The following is a 17,080-nucleotide window of genomic DNA, read 5'->3' on the forward strand; positions in this document are numbered from 1 at the left end:
TATAAAAAAGGATCTCTATATTACTCCTGGAAGTTAAAAAAGGGGATGAAATCATGATATGCACACCTTGTAAACATTCCTCTACAATTCAAAAATGGGCAACAGTTGAAAACACATAACAAAACATACAGACAGAAATCATGTGTGAATATCTATTTGGCAAATTGTGATATACTGTTATCCGGAGTACAAACAAAAGAGATCTTTTTAGTAATGAATGGTTGCATAAAAGAATTGGACTAAAATTCAGTTTTGGGACCAGATGCTAGTATCCATATTGTTGGAAGCTGCCACCAATATATCAAGAAACTATAAAAAAATATTAATTATGTAATATTTTCTTTTATGATGATATCACAGCACGTACACCGGCCTGTTAAAATTATGAAACTTGCAACATGAAATTCAAGGAATTATTTATTTTTCATCTAAAACATGAGTGTAGGAATACATTTGATAACATTGACAGCACATCTTTTAAAATCAACTTGAAACATGCCATTCAAGCTTTCATAGTGTATGGAACTTTCTGTTGCAGATAGTACAGATTACCAGTTTATAGGTTTTGCTGATTTAGACAAGCAAAATATAAACACTTGCTGGTGAAGAAAACAGGACATACTATGAATACTGAATCAATCAGTAAGTGGTAACGGATGTGATTTCAAGTTCTGTGATGGCCTTTTGGTGATGGCATTGGATCAATTTTCTTATGAACTGAAAAGGAGGTGGTCTCTGGATGCCTTTCACTAGAAGTTAAGATATCAACGATGGGATTAGGATCACTTTTTATTAAAAGCACAAATTAAGTGTCTTTTCTTGGGAAAATAAATAAGAATTATACTTCCAGCCTTGACATCAATAATACCAAGACTGAGCTAGAACTCATACTGTATACATTCACATCACCTAGGAAGTGAAATATGTATAACCTAAAAACAAACAGATACTATCACACTCACATTCCACATCACATTCATTTCAGCTACAGAAATAAAAGAACTTTTAATTTGTTGACTTTTAAAAGTTGACAAGGCACATTTACAAGAGAAAGACCTATCTTATTCCTTTCTGTTTACATCTATACCTTAGAATGGAGTTTTCATTTTAACAGTTTACATGTAATGTAGGACTCTGAAAAAACCATTTAGATGTAAGCAGGCTTTATACCATTTACAAGTGCTGACAAAAATACATTGAACCTATTAATAATTTGCAAGACATCACTTCAATAAAACTAATATCTGATAACAAAAAAAACTTGAAAATACCTGTATAAACAATGAATAAAGCTATAGTTCTATCAAAGTCAAGGTGAATGGTGTCTCTCTTTTTTACATTGATTTGTACAATTTACATTTATTTGAAATTATATACATTGCATAACAAACTCTCTACCAATAAATAAGCAAATAATACCAAGATGTACATTTCAAGACCAATTATTCTAAACACACAACTATTCACATCTATATTGTATATACTGTCAGAATTCAATAAACTAGGAAGTTGATGTTACAACTATAGGCCCCAATTTTTAACCTTGGAATGTGTTGTACATTATAAATGTAAATATGCACAAATTTCAATTGAACAAAACTGGAAAGCTTACAATTATTCATAGTTAACTTCCATTTCATGTGACTTAAGCTACAGACAGTGTTTATTTAAGAGATAAATCCAATAGCACAGTGAAGTACACAGAACAAATCATTAGAAATTAGCTGCAGCATATATACACCAAGACAACCAAATCAATATGGATTTACATAGAAATGGTATGCTCTGAAGAAATTTAATGAGCAAAAGTAAATCATGTAGATGCCAATTCAAACTTGGAATAATGCAAGGCTTTTATTAACTTCACACCATGAAAGATCAGGTCTTGTAATATAAACAATATGATTGATATTTACAACTGATAATATATTTATTTTTTAGCATTGCCTTGCCATAGATTTACAGGGATCCACCCATGAAGACCACCATGCATTTATTCTAAGGTCACATTATTCACAAAAATCTCTCAAGTCTAATTGATGCATTAATCAAGTATGCAAAGTACACTCTAAAATAACCAAACTTACAAAAATAAGTTTACTTTGGAACGTAATCTAAGATCAGTTTAAACCTTAGCATAGATCTAATATGCAGCCTATTTATAGTACTGTATTTCTCACTGTGATAATTCTCATTTGTACAATTTCTACATCAGCTTCAATTAAAATATTAAAATTACATGTACACATAGGCAGGCACACATATATGCACACAAACATTAAATCAAATCAGATCATTTCCTTATTCCAACCAATGTCACCAAAAATATATCCAAATTCAAAATCCACGCTGCTATTTTAACGCTTTAATCTGTGATGGTCATCCTTTACACTTGATCGGATCTTCAGCATCAGCTTTAAATGATTCATGACCCTTGTTTCAAATACTTTGTTTTCAATGGTAAGTCACAAGCTTCTGTTATAAGCTACCGAAATGCTGCAGTTTAATTTGCCAGGAGCAAATGTTGTTAGTGTAAAGCTTCTAGTGTTTGCTAATCATGAAAAGTTTAGAGATAGTCACAGATCGCCATACAGTATTGCCTTCAAGAATTAGTAAGTCCAGTCACATGGTTCCTTGTTGACCACTTGGTGATCCATGACTTTTAGCAGATCTATCTGAACCTAGTAACACACTTCATTCTGTTTGAGGAAGCTACAGGGTCTAGTGAAATAGCACAACATGTCTACAGAATGTTCATCCCTCACATCAACTTGGTAAGCCTGTCCACCATCTACAACACAACACGAAACTGACAAATTGGTATTCCTACAAAGTTGGCATAAGACAGTGGAGCAGTATATCATATGACACTGTTGCTTCTAAATAACACCATCATTGATTCAGAAGTGGCCTTTGACCAATATCACCTGGCACTACCCCCTCTCTTAAGCAGGCTGAGGAGTTTAGAAGAATGATGAGAAACAGCGCCAGCACTGTTGCGTTCACTCCTAGCAGACGACGGCATGCTTCCGGGTGTTGTGATCCCAGAAGAGCGGATACTGTCAACAAGGGTAAGAAGCTTCTCTGAAGCCTTGGCCTTGAGAAGAGCCTGGTAACAAAGAGGAAAAAAGTATTTTTTTTAAGTGGAATGCCTCTGGCAGTCTCGCCTGCATAATGCAATTCAATAAAGCAGCAGAGCTAACTTTGAAGGAAAAAAAAGATGATAAAAAAATACACCATTCATTTTATAAAAAATACGAAGATTGCTAACCTAAATAACCTTTGACCTTGATCATGTCATCTGAAACTCATGCAAGATGATCAGTGATACTTGATTACCCTTGTGCCATAGTTTCATGCAATAGATCTTTATACCTTAAGTTATGATGACATTTCAAAAACTTTAATTTATATTCTTTGTTTAGATTTCAATGTCAACAAGAGCAAGGGAAGAAAAAGATCTTCATGGCTTTGTCAAATACTATTTTCATCATCTTGAACATCTAATTTTCTCAAGTTTCCCCTCCCTTCCATCAACATGTCTCACAGAGAGCTACTTCAAGATGACTTACCTGTCTTAGTGGGGCATGTCTGGCTAGTGTCCTGAGAGCCACTAGGGCTACTTCCTGCACACTCAGCTGATTGTCATGGTGAGCCGACTCTAGAAGACTCTCAGCAACCTTAGACTTGAGGAGCTGGGAACAGAGTTTGGCAGAATGTCTTGCAAGATTTCCAAGAGCACCTTTTCAAAAACAAAAACACCAAAAAGAAAATAGATTTATACAAGGGTCATTACATAAATTAAGAAAAAACTTTGAGTGCATCCCACCATACTTTTCTCAATTTTTACCACACCTTATGACTTGCTCAATCAATGATAATTTGAGGACAATACATATTATTTCAGGAAGGGATCAATGACAGACCACACTAAGGTATCATTTACAGATCAGACATGAATATTTTTTATGTTTCATTTATGTATCAGACAATAATTTTTTTGTGAAAATACCATCACTTATACTATCTACAACTTCGGAGTCCAGTTACTGAGCGCTTACTTACAATATCAGGCAAAATTGACAAGAAATAAAAATTGAAACAAATGGAAATTACTAAATTCATAGTTCTTGAATGCCAAGATCATTTGAATTTGTGTCAGGGTTCAGAGATCACCAACAGCTGGGAGCAGATGAATACCTGATGGTAGAGTTCATCTTGTACAAATAGACACATAAAATGTACACTGGATAAAAAGCCCTTCTGAGAACATACACGTTTCAATTTAGTGTAATTCTAATTACTAGCATCATTTGTCATGTCTACAATATATTTCACTCAGTAGACCCATCACTCAGTTAAACCTGTCTTTAACTTCCACTTAAAGGTCAAGTCCACCCCAGAAAAATGTTTATTTTAATCAATAGAGAAAAATCAAACAAGTGTAATGCTGAAAATTTCATCAAGATCAGATGTAAAATAAAAAAAGTTATGACAATTTAAAGTTTTGCTTATTTTTAATAAAAAACAGTTATACGCACAAATCAGTGATATGCAAAAGTCAATGATGTCCTTCACTCACTATTTCTTTTGTTTTTCCATGTTTGAATTAAACAATATTTCATATTCTACAGATTTGACAATAATGACCAACTTGACTGAACCACAAAATGTTGATACAAAGGTAATACATGTTCAGTGAGGAATAAATCTTTGTTTCATATGAAAATGAGGAGAAAATTAAAACATTTCATATTTCATATAATGAAGTACATAAGAAATAGTGAGTGGATTATGTCATCAGTCCCCTCATTTGCATACCGACCAGGATGTGCATATAACTGTTTTGTGAAAGTAAGCAAAGATTTAAAATGTCATCACTTTCTTATTTTATATCTGATTTTGATGAAATTTTCAGTATTATGCTTGTTTGATTTTTCTCTTTTTATTCGAATCAACTTTTTCTTGGGGTGGACTTATCCTTTAAAAAGAAAGGCAAAACATTTATCTTTTTATGAATGCTTTATCAAAAGTCAAGTCTATCCCAACAACAAATCAATTTGAATGAAAAGAGAAAAATCAAGCAAACGTAAAAATGAAAGTTTTGTCCAATTCAATTGTAAAAATAGGAAGATATGACACTTCAACAAACCTGCAGCATTGGTCCTAATCCTAGTAACAGGATCTGAGAGGAGTTGGACCAGGACTGGGATGACTGGGCCAAGTTTGTCATAGAGATCTCCACTGTGATAGGCAGCATTTCCAATAGCATACGATGATGACTGAATAGACACAAACAAGCAAGTAGGATTATCAAAACCTATCCTGGTTGTTAATATTTTAGTACGAGGAAACTGTCTCAAAGTGATTAAGATAAGTTCTTCATAATGCACTTGAGAACTAGTATTTCCTGTAAAAGCATGGATATCATCAAATTTATTATTAAACTGACTCCTTCTACTGATAGTCACATGCATTGTAGTGTTTTCAACTTACGAAATTTTCAGCAAGTCATGAAGTAAATTAAGAATTTTCAAAGAATGGTGGGAGGGGTTGGGTATATTGCAGAATTATCTCTCTATGGAATCGCCCTATGCTTGATATCAATGCGATACCAAATTTTCATTCAATTTAAAGTATTTTCTTTTTCTGCGATCAAATCAATGTATTTAAAGAAACATTCATGCATTGCCATACATAACAAATATATTAATATTGTGATCTTGATAAGTAAAAGCACCCATCTGCCAGGCCACATGCAAAGCATCTTACCCGTCTGATATCAGCATCATCACTAGAGAGTTGAGCGATGAGAGATGAGAGGAGGTCATCATTGTTTCTAAGGACTGAGTAGAATGATGGTGAATGCCTCATCATATTTCCCATTAGACCACATGCTCTGGATTTAACTGTCTGATTCTTACTGCTCAGTAATGCATTCAATGCTTGGTATGACCCAGCTAAAGTAAGGTAAGATAGAAGAAATTAAATAACTACTGGAAATGAAACCTCGACTTTCACCCACGAGTGACAATGTCGAACTTAAAGTGACCTGCCATTATCTTCAGTAAATTATTCCAGACTTTATTTCTCTGAAGATAAGGTCTCTGTGACACAGAGTTGTGAAAGATTAATAGTAATAATAACCAGCAGTTAGTACTCTCTCCACTGTTAACTACATCACAGCGTTTACAAAAGATAAGCATAAAAAGCATCATAATTACGATACAAATACATACAGCTGTATACAAAAGAGACAGAAAGATAATGACTATCTAAAAAGAGGTATGATTTTAGAAGTTTCTTACATTGATGTGTAGAGTTATATGATCAATACCTAATATTAATCATCAATGATGATTAAAAGATTTAAATCAAACCTAATTTCCAATATATCTTGAGTCCTTCTCTTAAGTACAAGACAAATTTAGATCAATTGCTATGAGAGACCAATTTGAGTCTATCACAATAATGTAAGACGTATCCCAGGGGCAGCAATACAGGGTCAGGCATGTGCCACCATGGATGTGTAATGTAATATAATTAAGGAAAAGTCAGAGGAACATGGAATATCTGCATTTTTTTAAATGAGAATCAGAAACTCCTACCCTTTTCTCCTGAAAGTATAGCTTTGAGCAACATAAGATGATGAGCTCCACTCCTGGCAAGATGGCTACAGATAGACAGCATATCACAACGGACTTCTGTTGGAGCATCACTAGACATTAGACTGCTCATGTAACTCTCGGCCTATGGGTGAAGTTAAAGGCAATTATCAACTTTGTGACATATTTTTTTTATTGCACTTGAAAAAGGTTTTATTTAGTTGATATGAAGCTTTCCAAATAAATTTGTCATCCTGAATTCGATTCACTCACGAAGTTCCTCCAGAATTGTACAAATACAAAAATATTAATTGTTTTACCTTCTTCCATAGGAGATTACAGAATTTAGATATGAACCACCTTTGGCTCAATTTCACCCACCTTATTATCAATGGCAAGTTTCAAGGTAGTGATATAAGCTACTAGAATGATGCAATTTGGAAGGGAGCAAATGAAGTGCATTATCTTAAATAAGATAATGTGATTTCTACAAACAATATCAAGTACAAAAAGTAAAAAAGAAAGCTATAATTTGTCATCAAGAATGTATGATCATTCTGAAAGTATTTTTCCCCATTTTTTAAACACATCATCATTCTCTGATTTGCTATTGGCATATTATGGTTCATGGGCATCAGGGAGTTCCCTGATGTGAATTCTGACTAGCTCTTTTTATATTTTCCATATGCATTACTTGTCAATAACATGCCATTTATATGGTCAAACAAATGATCATCAAAATTATTGGATGCAGAACGTTAATGATTACCTTATACTTGGTGACAGACTCACAGAATTGTGTCAGAAATGCCTCTTCGCTTAGTACAAGCCTTGAAAGGACACCTGGAATTAATTAAAAAAGCAATATTTAGTGTTTATAAGTATGAACCATTGATAACTGAACTGAAATATCTCTAATTAAAAAAATAACATTTGAATTGGTGGGTAATGTCACCTTCACATCCCTCGAGCACTAAGTAGTTTCCCTAGGACATAAGAATAATCCCATGATGGGAGAGAATGTCTGTCAAGTGATAGATGTAGTAGCTTCGAAGAAAAACAACTTTATCACATTACTTGTCTGCTACGATGTCAGGTTTCTTATCTATACAACAAAAAGTGGTATATTTTTAGAATTTGCAATTCCATAAAATTATCAGCCATTTTGTACGTCCAATTCCCATTTTTCTCTATTCTTACTTCACGTGACAAACTATGCAAGCAATGATATTACAGCCTTCATAGCAGGAGGTAAAACAAACACATTATATTGAATTACCTGTAGGACTCTAATCAATACATTAACCATGCTGAAACAAGGAAACTCACCCATAGGGACCTCAGTCATCTCAAGAGGAACATACTTCTGGAATGCAGAGATCAACTTCTCTACCAAGAGACACTGTCTGAAGCTAGACAAGATGGCTGACATCATCATCTCATGGGTATCCAAAGCGAATGGGAAACACAGCAACTGACATACATGTAAGACAATGTCCAGGACTAGCTCAGAAAGGTTCTGCTCTTTACTCTCACTGTGGAAACAAAATTCAATTCATCTTATGTAAGTCTTATTCAGTTTAGTGTTAGTTTCAATCTGCTTCATGTTTGTATAACCAATGTTACAATTACAACTGACGATTCTTCCTTGGTGTGTATGGACCTTGTATCTCAGTTATTATAAAAAGTTAACAATTTAATGAGGATTCTTCTTAGCCAATCAAATGACACAATTTCATAAAACAAAGTGTGACACTCTGTGATTTCATTTTTTTTATGAAACAGAAACACAGAGGATAATGTCAAGAATACATTGGAAATTATCATTTGGAAGTATGTACTTGATCATCATATAAAACCTCAATCAGAATTAAACTTGTATAAAATTAATTTCTATTTTTGCCAAGCCAAATCCAAAGGAAAGTCAAATCCATTTTTTTTTTAATTGTGGTTCCTTGAATGTTCTTTACATTGCTCAGGGCAGTTTTTAACATCGATGATATTAAAAACAAATTAATAATGTTGGAAAAGTGTTAGGCAACAATACAATGAAGAATGTGCTTATAAGTTATTGAAAGAAAAACACATAGGCCTTTACCTTGACGATAAAATGGCAAGAAATTCATGTGAAAGCATAGAACTGAGAGTCAGCATGACTACACCATTAGCATTGCAGAACGGAGGTACACAGTGATATGGTTCCTGGTAATTACAAAGGAAAAAGATACATTTACGTTACATAAAATGATAAAAACATCTTCAGCATCATAATAATTGTCACTTTATAAATATTAAAATAATATCATCATCATCATCATCATTATCAACATCATCATCAACCATGATCAGAATCATCATCATCACTATCAGAATCAGAGTCATCATCACTATCATCATCATCATCATCATCATCATTATCATCATCATTATTACTCCTTATTATCATTAGTCTTTGTAAAATCACATCATAATAATCCTCCTATAGCAACCACTGCTGACCTTAGTGAATATTATCAAGATGACTTGTAAAGATGCTGCCAGGCCAGACGGTGAGACTAAATTCCAGTCAGGGTTACAGCTGACCAGTATAACCTGTTCATCATCCTCTTCAACCCCTCCATCATCCTCATCATCTTTAGGAAGGCCTGGATTCGGGGGGATTTCCTCAATACCAAGTGTCTGCATCAACCTTTGTGGTCAAGAATACATTAAGATTAGTGCAGGGCATATCTCATGATTCATTTTAAATACAGATGATTGTCTAAACATCCACAAGTGATAAAGACAATTTGAGTGACAAAATAATATACTAAATGGTATTCCCATAAAGTGTGTGCACTAGACCTACTAGAAACCTTATACATGGGACCTACCTGAAATGATTTGTATCTACTTTGTGCTTCATGAAAAATTCATCTCTGTGAGGTTTTAACTAACATGAACAAACCACAGCTTTTGGACAAAGCTCCAGAACTTTATTTTCACAGAGCTTCAATCCTACCTGTGCCATATGAGGTCCCAGACACCCATCTCTATGAGGTAACGGCTGACCATGGTCTGATCTATGCTGAGGAACTGACAGATCAGAAGCAGAAGACCATCAAGGATTCCATAATCAAATGGACATCTCACACAGATCTATACAATGAAATACACAACAAAACATTCTTAACATTCTTATCATAAACCTGTGTGTAAATTGAAAAGATATATATTCTTGATTTGAATCAAGTACCTTAATCAAATATCTGGCCAGGACCTAGCACTTTAAAGATCTATCTAATTTCCTACTGTTATTTCTTACATACAGTATGGAGTGACAAAATTATGCAAGACAAAAATTATACAGGCCAAGGGTATGGAAAGCATCTCACACAGATCTATACAATGAAATACACAACAAAACATTCTTATCATAAACCTGTATGTAAATTGAAAAGATATATTTTCTTGATTTGAATCAAGTACCTTAATCAAATATCTGGCCAGGACCTAGCACTTTAAAGATCTATCTAATTTCCTACTGTTATTTCTTACATACAGTATGGAGTGACAAAATTATGCAAGACAAAAATTATACAGGCCAAGGGTATGGAAAGCCAAAAGAGATTGCTCACAATAAAACAGTATGAAAATTATATAGCAATTTTTTTTACATCATTTACTTTACATAATATTGACTGTGAAAGGACGATTTGAGATGTTATTGAAAATGCAGATCATATCAGGCAGAAGTTCATTGTACTGACTCTTTTACCTGTTCTAAATCATTAAAAGCTGATTGTACTGCATCTAATAGATCTGATGTGGGCATCTGGATAGCTATTCCATGGTGTAATAACTGACTCACTAACAACGATGCAGCTGTCTTTTGGAAACAAAATAATAGACATGATAGCAATATGAATTCAAACAGTTTTATACAAAATATGCATTAATGGATGATACCTATGGTTTTTTTACTCTCCTTCAAGAAAAATAAAATAAGTCACACATGAATTGTTCTTTGCAGTTACATGAAAGGTTGAACAAAAGAACAACCAAGGATATCATAACAAAATACAAGAATATAGCAAACAAATGCATTTTATGACCGTTGGTGATGATAGTAATGAGTGTTGATAACAATTGCAATGATGATAATAATAATGTAACTTATAAAGCACTTGTATCCACTCTGCTCACAACTCAAGGCACAGCTTGTCATTGTTAGCCTGACTGTATCCGGCCATGATCTCGATGCACAAACATTTCAAGAAATTATTATTCCTACCAAGTACCCAATTACTAAATCTTAGTATAGCACAGTGTTGGATGATGATGATGGTAATGATCATAATGATGATAATGGTGATGATGGTGGTGGTGGTGGTGGTGGTGGTGGTGGTGGTGGTGGTGATGATGATGATGATGATGATGATGATGATGATGATGATGATGATGATGATGAGGATGATGATGATGAGGATGATGATGATGATGAGGATGATGATGATGAGGATGATGAGGATGATGAGGATGAGGATGATGAGGATGATGATGATGATGATGATGATGATGATGATGATGAGGATAATGATGATGATGATGATGAGGAGGATGATGAGGATGATGAGGATGAGGATGATGAGGATGAGGATGATGATGATGATGATGATGATGATGATGATGATGATGATGATGAGGATGATGATGAGGATGATGAGGATGATGATGATGATGATGATGAGGATGATGATGATGAGGATGATGAGGATGATGAGGATAATGATGATGATGATGATGAGGATGATGAGGATGATGAGGATGAGGATGATGAGGATGATGATGATGATGATGATGATGATGATGATGATGAGGATGATGATGATGATGATGATGATGATGATGAGGATGATGATGATGAGGATGAGGATGATGAGGATAATGATGATGATGATGATGATGAGGATGATGATGATGAGGATGATGAGGATGAGGATGATGAGGATGATGATGATGAGGATGATGAGGATGAGGATGATGAGGATGATGAGGATGATGATGATGATGATGATGAGGATGATGATGATGAGGATGATGAGGATGATGAGGATGATGATGATGATGATGATGAGGATGATGAGGATGAGGATGATGAGGATGATGAGGATGATGAGGATGATGATGATGATGATGATGATGATGATGAGGATGATGAGGATAATGATGATGAGGATGATGAGGATGAGGATGATGATGATGAGGATGATGAGGATGATGAGGATGAGGATGATGATGATGATGATGATGATGATGATGATGGTTATGATGATGATGATGATGGTTATGATGATGATAATGACGGCGATGATGAGAATGATATTGTGATAGTAGTGATGGTGAAAATGATAATGACGATATGGTGAAAATGATAATGATGATAATTATTATGAATATGGCTAAAATACTTACTGTATGGCTTGCAATCTGAGAATCAAGTAAGATGGCTGCAAACAAGGAAGTTGCATTCAACAATCTGACAAACAAAACAAACAAAATAAATTAACATAAAATGTCTTGAAATTAATGCAATATTTTTTTTCAAATAGAAATATCAATTCAATGTACAAAATAAAAAAATGCCATACATTTTTAAGCAATCATTGCTTTGTATATTAAGTAAGTGCATTCCTTTTAAGCCCTTGCAGAAATACTGTTCAAATTTTCACTTACATTTCGGGTATAGCTTGTAGCTGGATGATGATTGTACTGAGGATATGAGTACATATCTCATATACAGTGTTCTTACTCATATCCTCTATCTCAGTCTGAAAGTTAATTAAAATATTAATGAATAGATTAATAAATGACAGAAAGATGAACAAAAAAACATTTAGCTCTGAAAAAAATAAAATATTTAGCTATTTATTCTCTTGATCTAAAAAAAATACAGGGAAACTCTTAAATAAACAAATAGATATAGACAAACATGCTACATAGCATTGTGTTCTTATTCATGACTATCATCACTGTCTTTGCAAAATCAGGTAAAAAATAGAGACAGAGAGAGATAATTTAACAAAATACAATCACTAATAAGAAAAAAATCATATTCTTAATGCTTTCATATACTGTAGTTGACTTAGAAAATAAGAAGTTATAGTTTTTTTTATTTTTTTTTATTTGCATAACATTCAGGTTCAATCATAAATGTTAGGGTATTAAACATATTTCACTCTTTCATTATTTGTTGTACCCTATCTGTTTTATCATGCATCTGATCATCTGTGAATCTTATTTGTAGGTTCAAACTTTATTACGCTTCTCTTTAGTTTTTACTGCAATTGAAATCAACAAAATAATAGACAAAGTATTTTTTCAGACCTTTCCTTGTAGTACTAGAAGAATGAGACTAATATGTTCCTCTTTATATGCAATGTATTTACAGAGGAGAGGTGACATCTGACATCCAAAATAGATAGCCTGCAGAATAAAATAAAGATGAAATAGCAATAAAAATTGAACACACATTTTCAATGTAGATGCAGTACAGATTCATGGTATTTCAAAGGCAATTCTACAAAGATAGAAGTAGTTAATTGGAGAAAGATATTAGGTCAATACATGCATATATTGTCAATAAGAATTAACCAACAGGTATGAAAAATTGTTATTTATGAGATATTTTGTCAATACCCACCTGCTAGAAACAGCTCCATTTCTGTTTTGCATAATTCATATAGTGAACACATGGTAACCATACACATACTTTGTTTTACATATAATTTTTTTTTCATTGTACATGTATTTTAAACTGATCCAAAATTAGCATAATGTTTAAACCAATCATACTTATATGTTGCAGGATTTGTGTATGTTTATTATGTACTTCTCTGTGTTACATACTTTACATATTTTGTATATCTGTGAAATCTACTACATTTTATTTATATCATGACATTGTGACATGCAATGGATAAATAGACAAATAAATAAATGATCAGTGAATGAATAAATAGATAAATAACTATATAAATAAATAATTATTAAAATAAATAGATAAATAAATAATGAAATAAATAAACAATTGTTATTATTGGTTAGGCATCATCTGTGCCTGGGAGGCGAAAAGCGAACTGAATCACTATGACCCGTAGGTCTCTCCTCCCGATATAACTAATTGGGGGAGTGCAAGTGGAAAACTACACAGGGGTCTTCCCTTTACACTCTTATACAAATAGTGCAGTGGGTGCTGTATTGTATTGTATACATCTTGATATGTATACCTAAACTACTAAAAAAAAGGTTTAACCCCATTTGGCTTGTCGTGATTTATGAAATTTCCACCATTGCATGAGAGTAGTAAACATACCTTGAGGGTGTTTTCACAAAACGATGGATGAGCAATGTATTTCATCAGGTTATCAGTGAACTCAGAGTGATCTGATTCAGCAAACAGATCTCCTAAAGCTGCAGCCATCTATTAGTGAAGAGCAGAGATGGAGAAAAGTTTCAATCATTTAAAGGCGAAAATATCCTAAGTAATAAAATAAATCATTTTATGCAAAAGCATAAATATACATATATACAGAGAGAGAAAAAGATAATATAGAAAGTTTGACAGGAATCGGAGAAGGAATAAAAACCGTTAGAGCGGATTGATTAAAAATTCAAGGAAGATCATGTACAAAAAATAAATTACAATCTGGAAGTATAAATTGATTCTTATTTATATCTGACATTTGCTTACCTTGCGTTTGCCCTCTACGCATGTATCCTGTCCTTGTTGGATATAGACTAGCTCTGCCAAACCACCGATAGCCACACCACACATCTGCTCCCAACGCTCACCAAATGCTTCACCTTCAGGTCCACCTGTAAACATGAAAGAAATGGATTACTTCAAAGTGTGTGGAATTCTTTGAAAATAATATTATAAATAGGATGGAACTATATCATACATTAAAGAGAGGGATTACTTTTTACAGAGTGAAAGTATTTTAAATGCAATTATATGAATAAGAGGTTATTAAAGGAATCATAATGAATTGAATTGGTTTACTAAAAAGTAATAAAAACAACACCAAACAGGCAGCTCGCAGACTGAAAATTTTCAATTTACAAAAAAAATCAAAAGAAAGAGTATTATTAAACAAAAGTAAGACATAGGCCATTAATTAACCTATTTGAAAAAAAAATTAACAATGATAATATGCCAACTCTGACTGATAAAATAACAATAAATGTAAAAAGATCCATGTGTTCGATATCAGAATATAGAAGGAAAACAAATGAAGCTAAATGAACAAAAACATATCAATGTGCACTAAAAAAAAGATTTATAATATATATTTTTTTTTAATAAAAGTAAAATCATGGAATACAAATTTGCAATACATTCTTTCTACTCATGCATACACATGATGTTGCGTCTCATGATAAGGAATCAGGCCACTAATACTTCTTAACATTTCACAATTCGTGAACTTACTTACCAGCTATAATAAACAGAGTCAATAATACAGTAAAACCACTCTTTTAAACAGCAGCACAGACATTGCAAAGTCTCAAAAGTGTTTGTATTTTGGTGAAAAACAGTATTTCTCTGTGAGTTATGATGCATCATTGACATAAACAGTACAAAATACTGCACAAGGTAAGAGCATGTAACTCTGCCAGTATTTGTGACTCTGTTCAACTTACTTGTGACTTTCTTGATAAGAGTATCATCCTGTTGTAATGTTTTAAGAAGACCAGTGATGACCTGTTGATGGGTGGTAGCAAGACCAGCATAGTACCCTGTCACAAACTCTTCCTGGGCTCTATCCATCACCTCACACTGGTAAATAAAACACTGGAAGAACAAATGATTGAAAAAATGTTCTACTAGTAGACAATAGCATGGAACTTGTTCATTACATGGTTCATTCCTTACAATAACATTATTCTGCCAGATTTCGGGCCGTTTCTTATTGTAACTTTTCGATTTCTGTAACTACTACGGCAACAAGATCCAATCAAATCAAGGTTTCCATGGTAATCATCGTAACGGTAAAATTAGAAGAATTGCAAGTTTTTATGGCACAGACCCCTGGACACTGTTTTATTCAGCATTGACTAATAATGATCAGCTCTCTTATTTCAGTGATGGTTTTGAATCGCAAAAAAAGCACTGGTCTGTGACTGTTGTTATAATACCGGTCATATAATGACAACTTGTTTTTATTCCTAAGCCTGTTACTTACATAAACAGATTGTGCCCTTAGATTAAGGTCATCATCTTCCTTGATGTGTATCAACCATGGTAGAACACCAGCAAAGTTTAGAGCGGCCTCCATCACATCTTTGGTCCTGAAAATGTTGGTGTGGGGATGGAGAATAGTCATCAAGTAACATTGTGTAAAAAAAATGAATTCAGTTTCTATCTAAGGTAGGATATGTCTAAACTCTACTTGCACATGGTACAGTCAAATTTCAAGTAGAGTTCTTATTTTCAATGCTTTCAATCAAATCAAACTAGATTTTACATGTACCATTAAGATTGTGGGACTAGAAAGGATTGAGAAATTGAAAAGAAAAATGAGGGAGCATGTGTTTCTCATTAACAATGGCCTGTTTCTATGTTTTCAATTTTTATCTGCTGAAACCCTTCCACATCCATGCATTATGACTTAACAAACTGTCAAGTTACTACTTTTGTGTAGCCCTTTTTAATTCAACTTTAATAGCAGAATGGATTATCTGATTTGAACCTCATACAAACATATTGATTTTATCAGGGGTGTTCTTACAAAGATTTGTGTGTGGCCATAAATTACAAAGATTTGTGTGTGGTCATAATCACACTTGAATTCTCAGCTGCTTATGGTATAAGAAGTATCATTGTATAAGTCAGATAACATTCAGAGGATAAACTCTACCATGTACTCATCTATGTGATTATGTGTTAAATATATACATGTTGGCAATTAAGCTTGACCCCCAGTTATGTTAGTTGTTTTCTAAAACAACCCCATGGTCAAACATCTCACATGGAAACATCTTTGAGTTATTACAGATGCGAAGCTTTGCTTCTTTTTTTTTATAAATGAACCGAAAATGGAGAAGTTTTGAGTTTTATACCTGTCCATGTTTAGCTCTATAGCCACATCTGACATGATGTATGCAGTGTATACATTAACCAAGTCTGTCAGGATCTGTACATACCAAGCTTGCTGCAGAAAACAAGACATGATTAAAGAAAGATAACACTGAAGTTACATCAAGTGATTTTACATGTATTGTTGACCAGTGCTATCACTACACTTGTCTCAACTGCTCAAAAACTTTCACCATTCAAAATTTGCTATTGACTCTCCATACAATCTCACACCTGCCCACCAGACACTTAACTTTCCCCAATGACAAAGAAAACAATATGAAAATAATATATTTAATGCTTAAGCCAGAGTAGCCAACCTTAACAAGATAATTTCAGTAATTTAAAAGCTGAA

The 17,080-nt window shown here is 33.5% G+C and overlaps 1 protein-coding gene across 1 annotated transcript in view; it reads right to left on the reverse strand.

Moving 5' to 3' along the window:
* Positions 1-138: 138 nt before the first annotated feature.
* Positions 139-17,080, reverse strand: part of LOC129255001 (serine/threonine-protein kinase 36-like) — a 30,939-nt gene continuing 13,997 nt past the window's right edge. Inside the window, exons 14-32 of the mRNA XM_064107399.1 lie at positions 16,710-16,801; positions 15,833-15,938; positions 15,291-15,441; positions 14,338-14,462; positions 13,960-14,067; positions 12,972-13,070; positions 12,321-12,415; positions 12,060-12,123; positions 10,363-10,473; positions 9,607-9,743; positions 9,105-9,294; positions 8,704-8,807; positions 7,935-8,140; positions 7,375-7,448; positions 6,609-6,750; positions 5,773-5,960; positions 5,153-5,282; positions 3,573-3,742; positions 139-3,109 (exon numbers count right to left, since the gene is read on the reverse strand). Coding sequence (XP_063963469.1) covers positions 2,924-3,109; positions 3,573-3,742; positions 5,153-5,282; positions 5,773-5,960; positions 6,609-6,750; positions 7,375-7,448; positions 7,935-8,140; positions 8,704-8,807; positions 9,105-9,294; positions 9,607-9,743; positions 10,363-10,473; positions 12,060-12,123; positions 12,321-12,415; positions 12,972-13,070; positions 13,960-14,067; positions 14,338-14,462; positions 15,291-15,441; positions 15,833-15,938; positions 16,710-16,801 — 2,478 coding nt within the window. The 3' untranslated portion in view covers positions 139-2,923. The remainder of the gene's footprint in view (positions 3,110-3,572; positions 3,743-5,152; positions 5,283-5,772; positions 5,961-6,608; positions 6,751-7,374; positions 7,449-7,934; positions 8,141-8,703; positions 8,808-9,104; positions 9,295-9,606; positions 9,744-10,362; positions 10,474-12,059; positions 12,124-12,320; positions 12,416-12,971; positions 13,071-13,959; positions 14,068-14,337; positions 14,463-15,290; positions 15,442-15,832; positions 15,939-16,709; positions 16,802-17,080) is intronic.

Source organism: Lytechinus pictus, chromosome 2 (assembly GCF_037042905.1).
Source record: "Lytechinus pictus isolate F3 Inbred chromosome 2, Lp3.0, whole genome shotgun sequence".
Taxonomy (NCBI): Eukaryota; Metazoa; Echinodermata; class Echinoidea; order Temnopleuroida; family Toxopneustidae; genus Lytechinus; species Lytechinus pictus.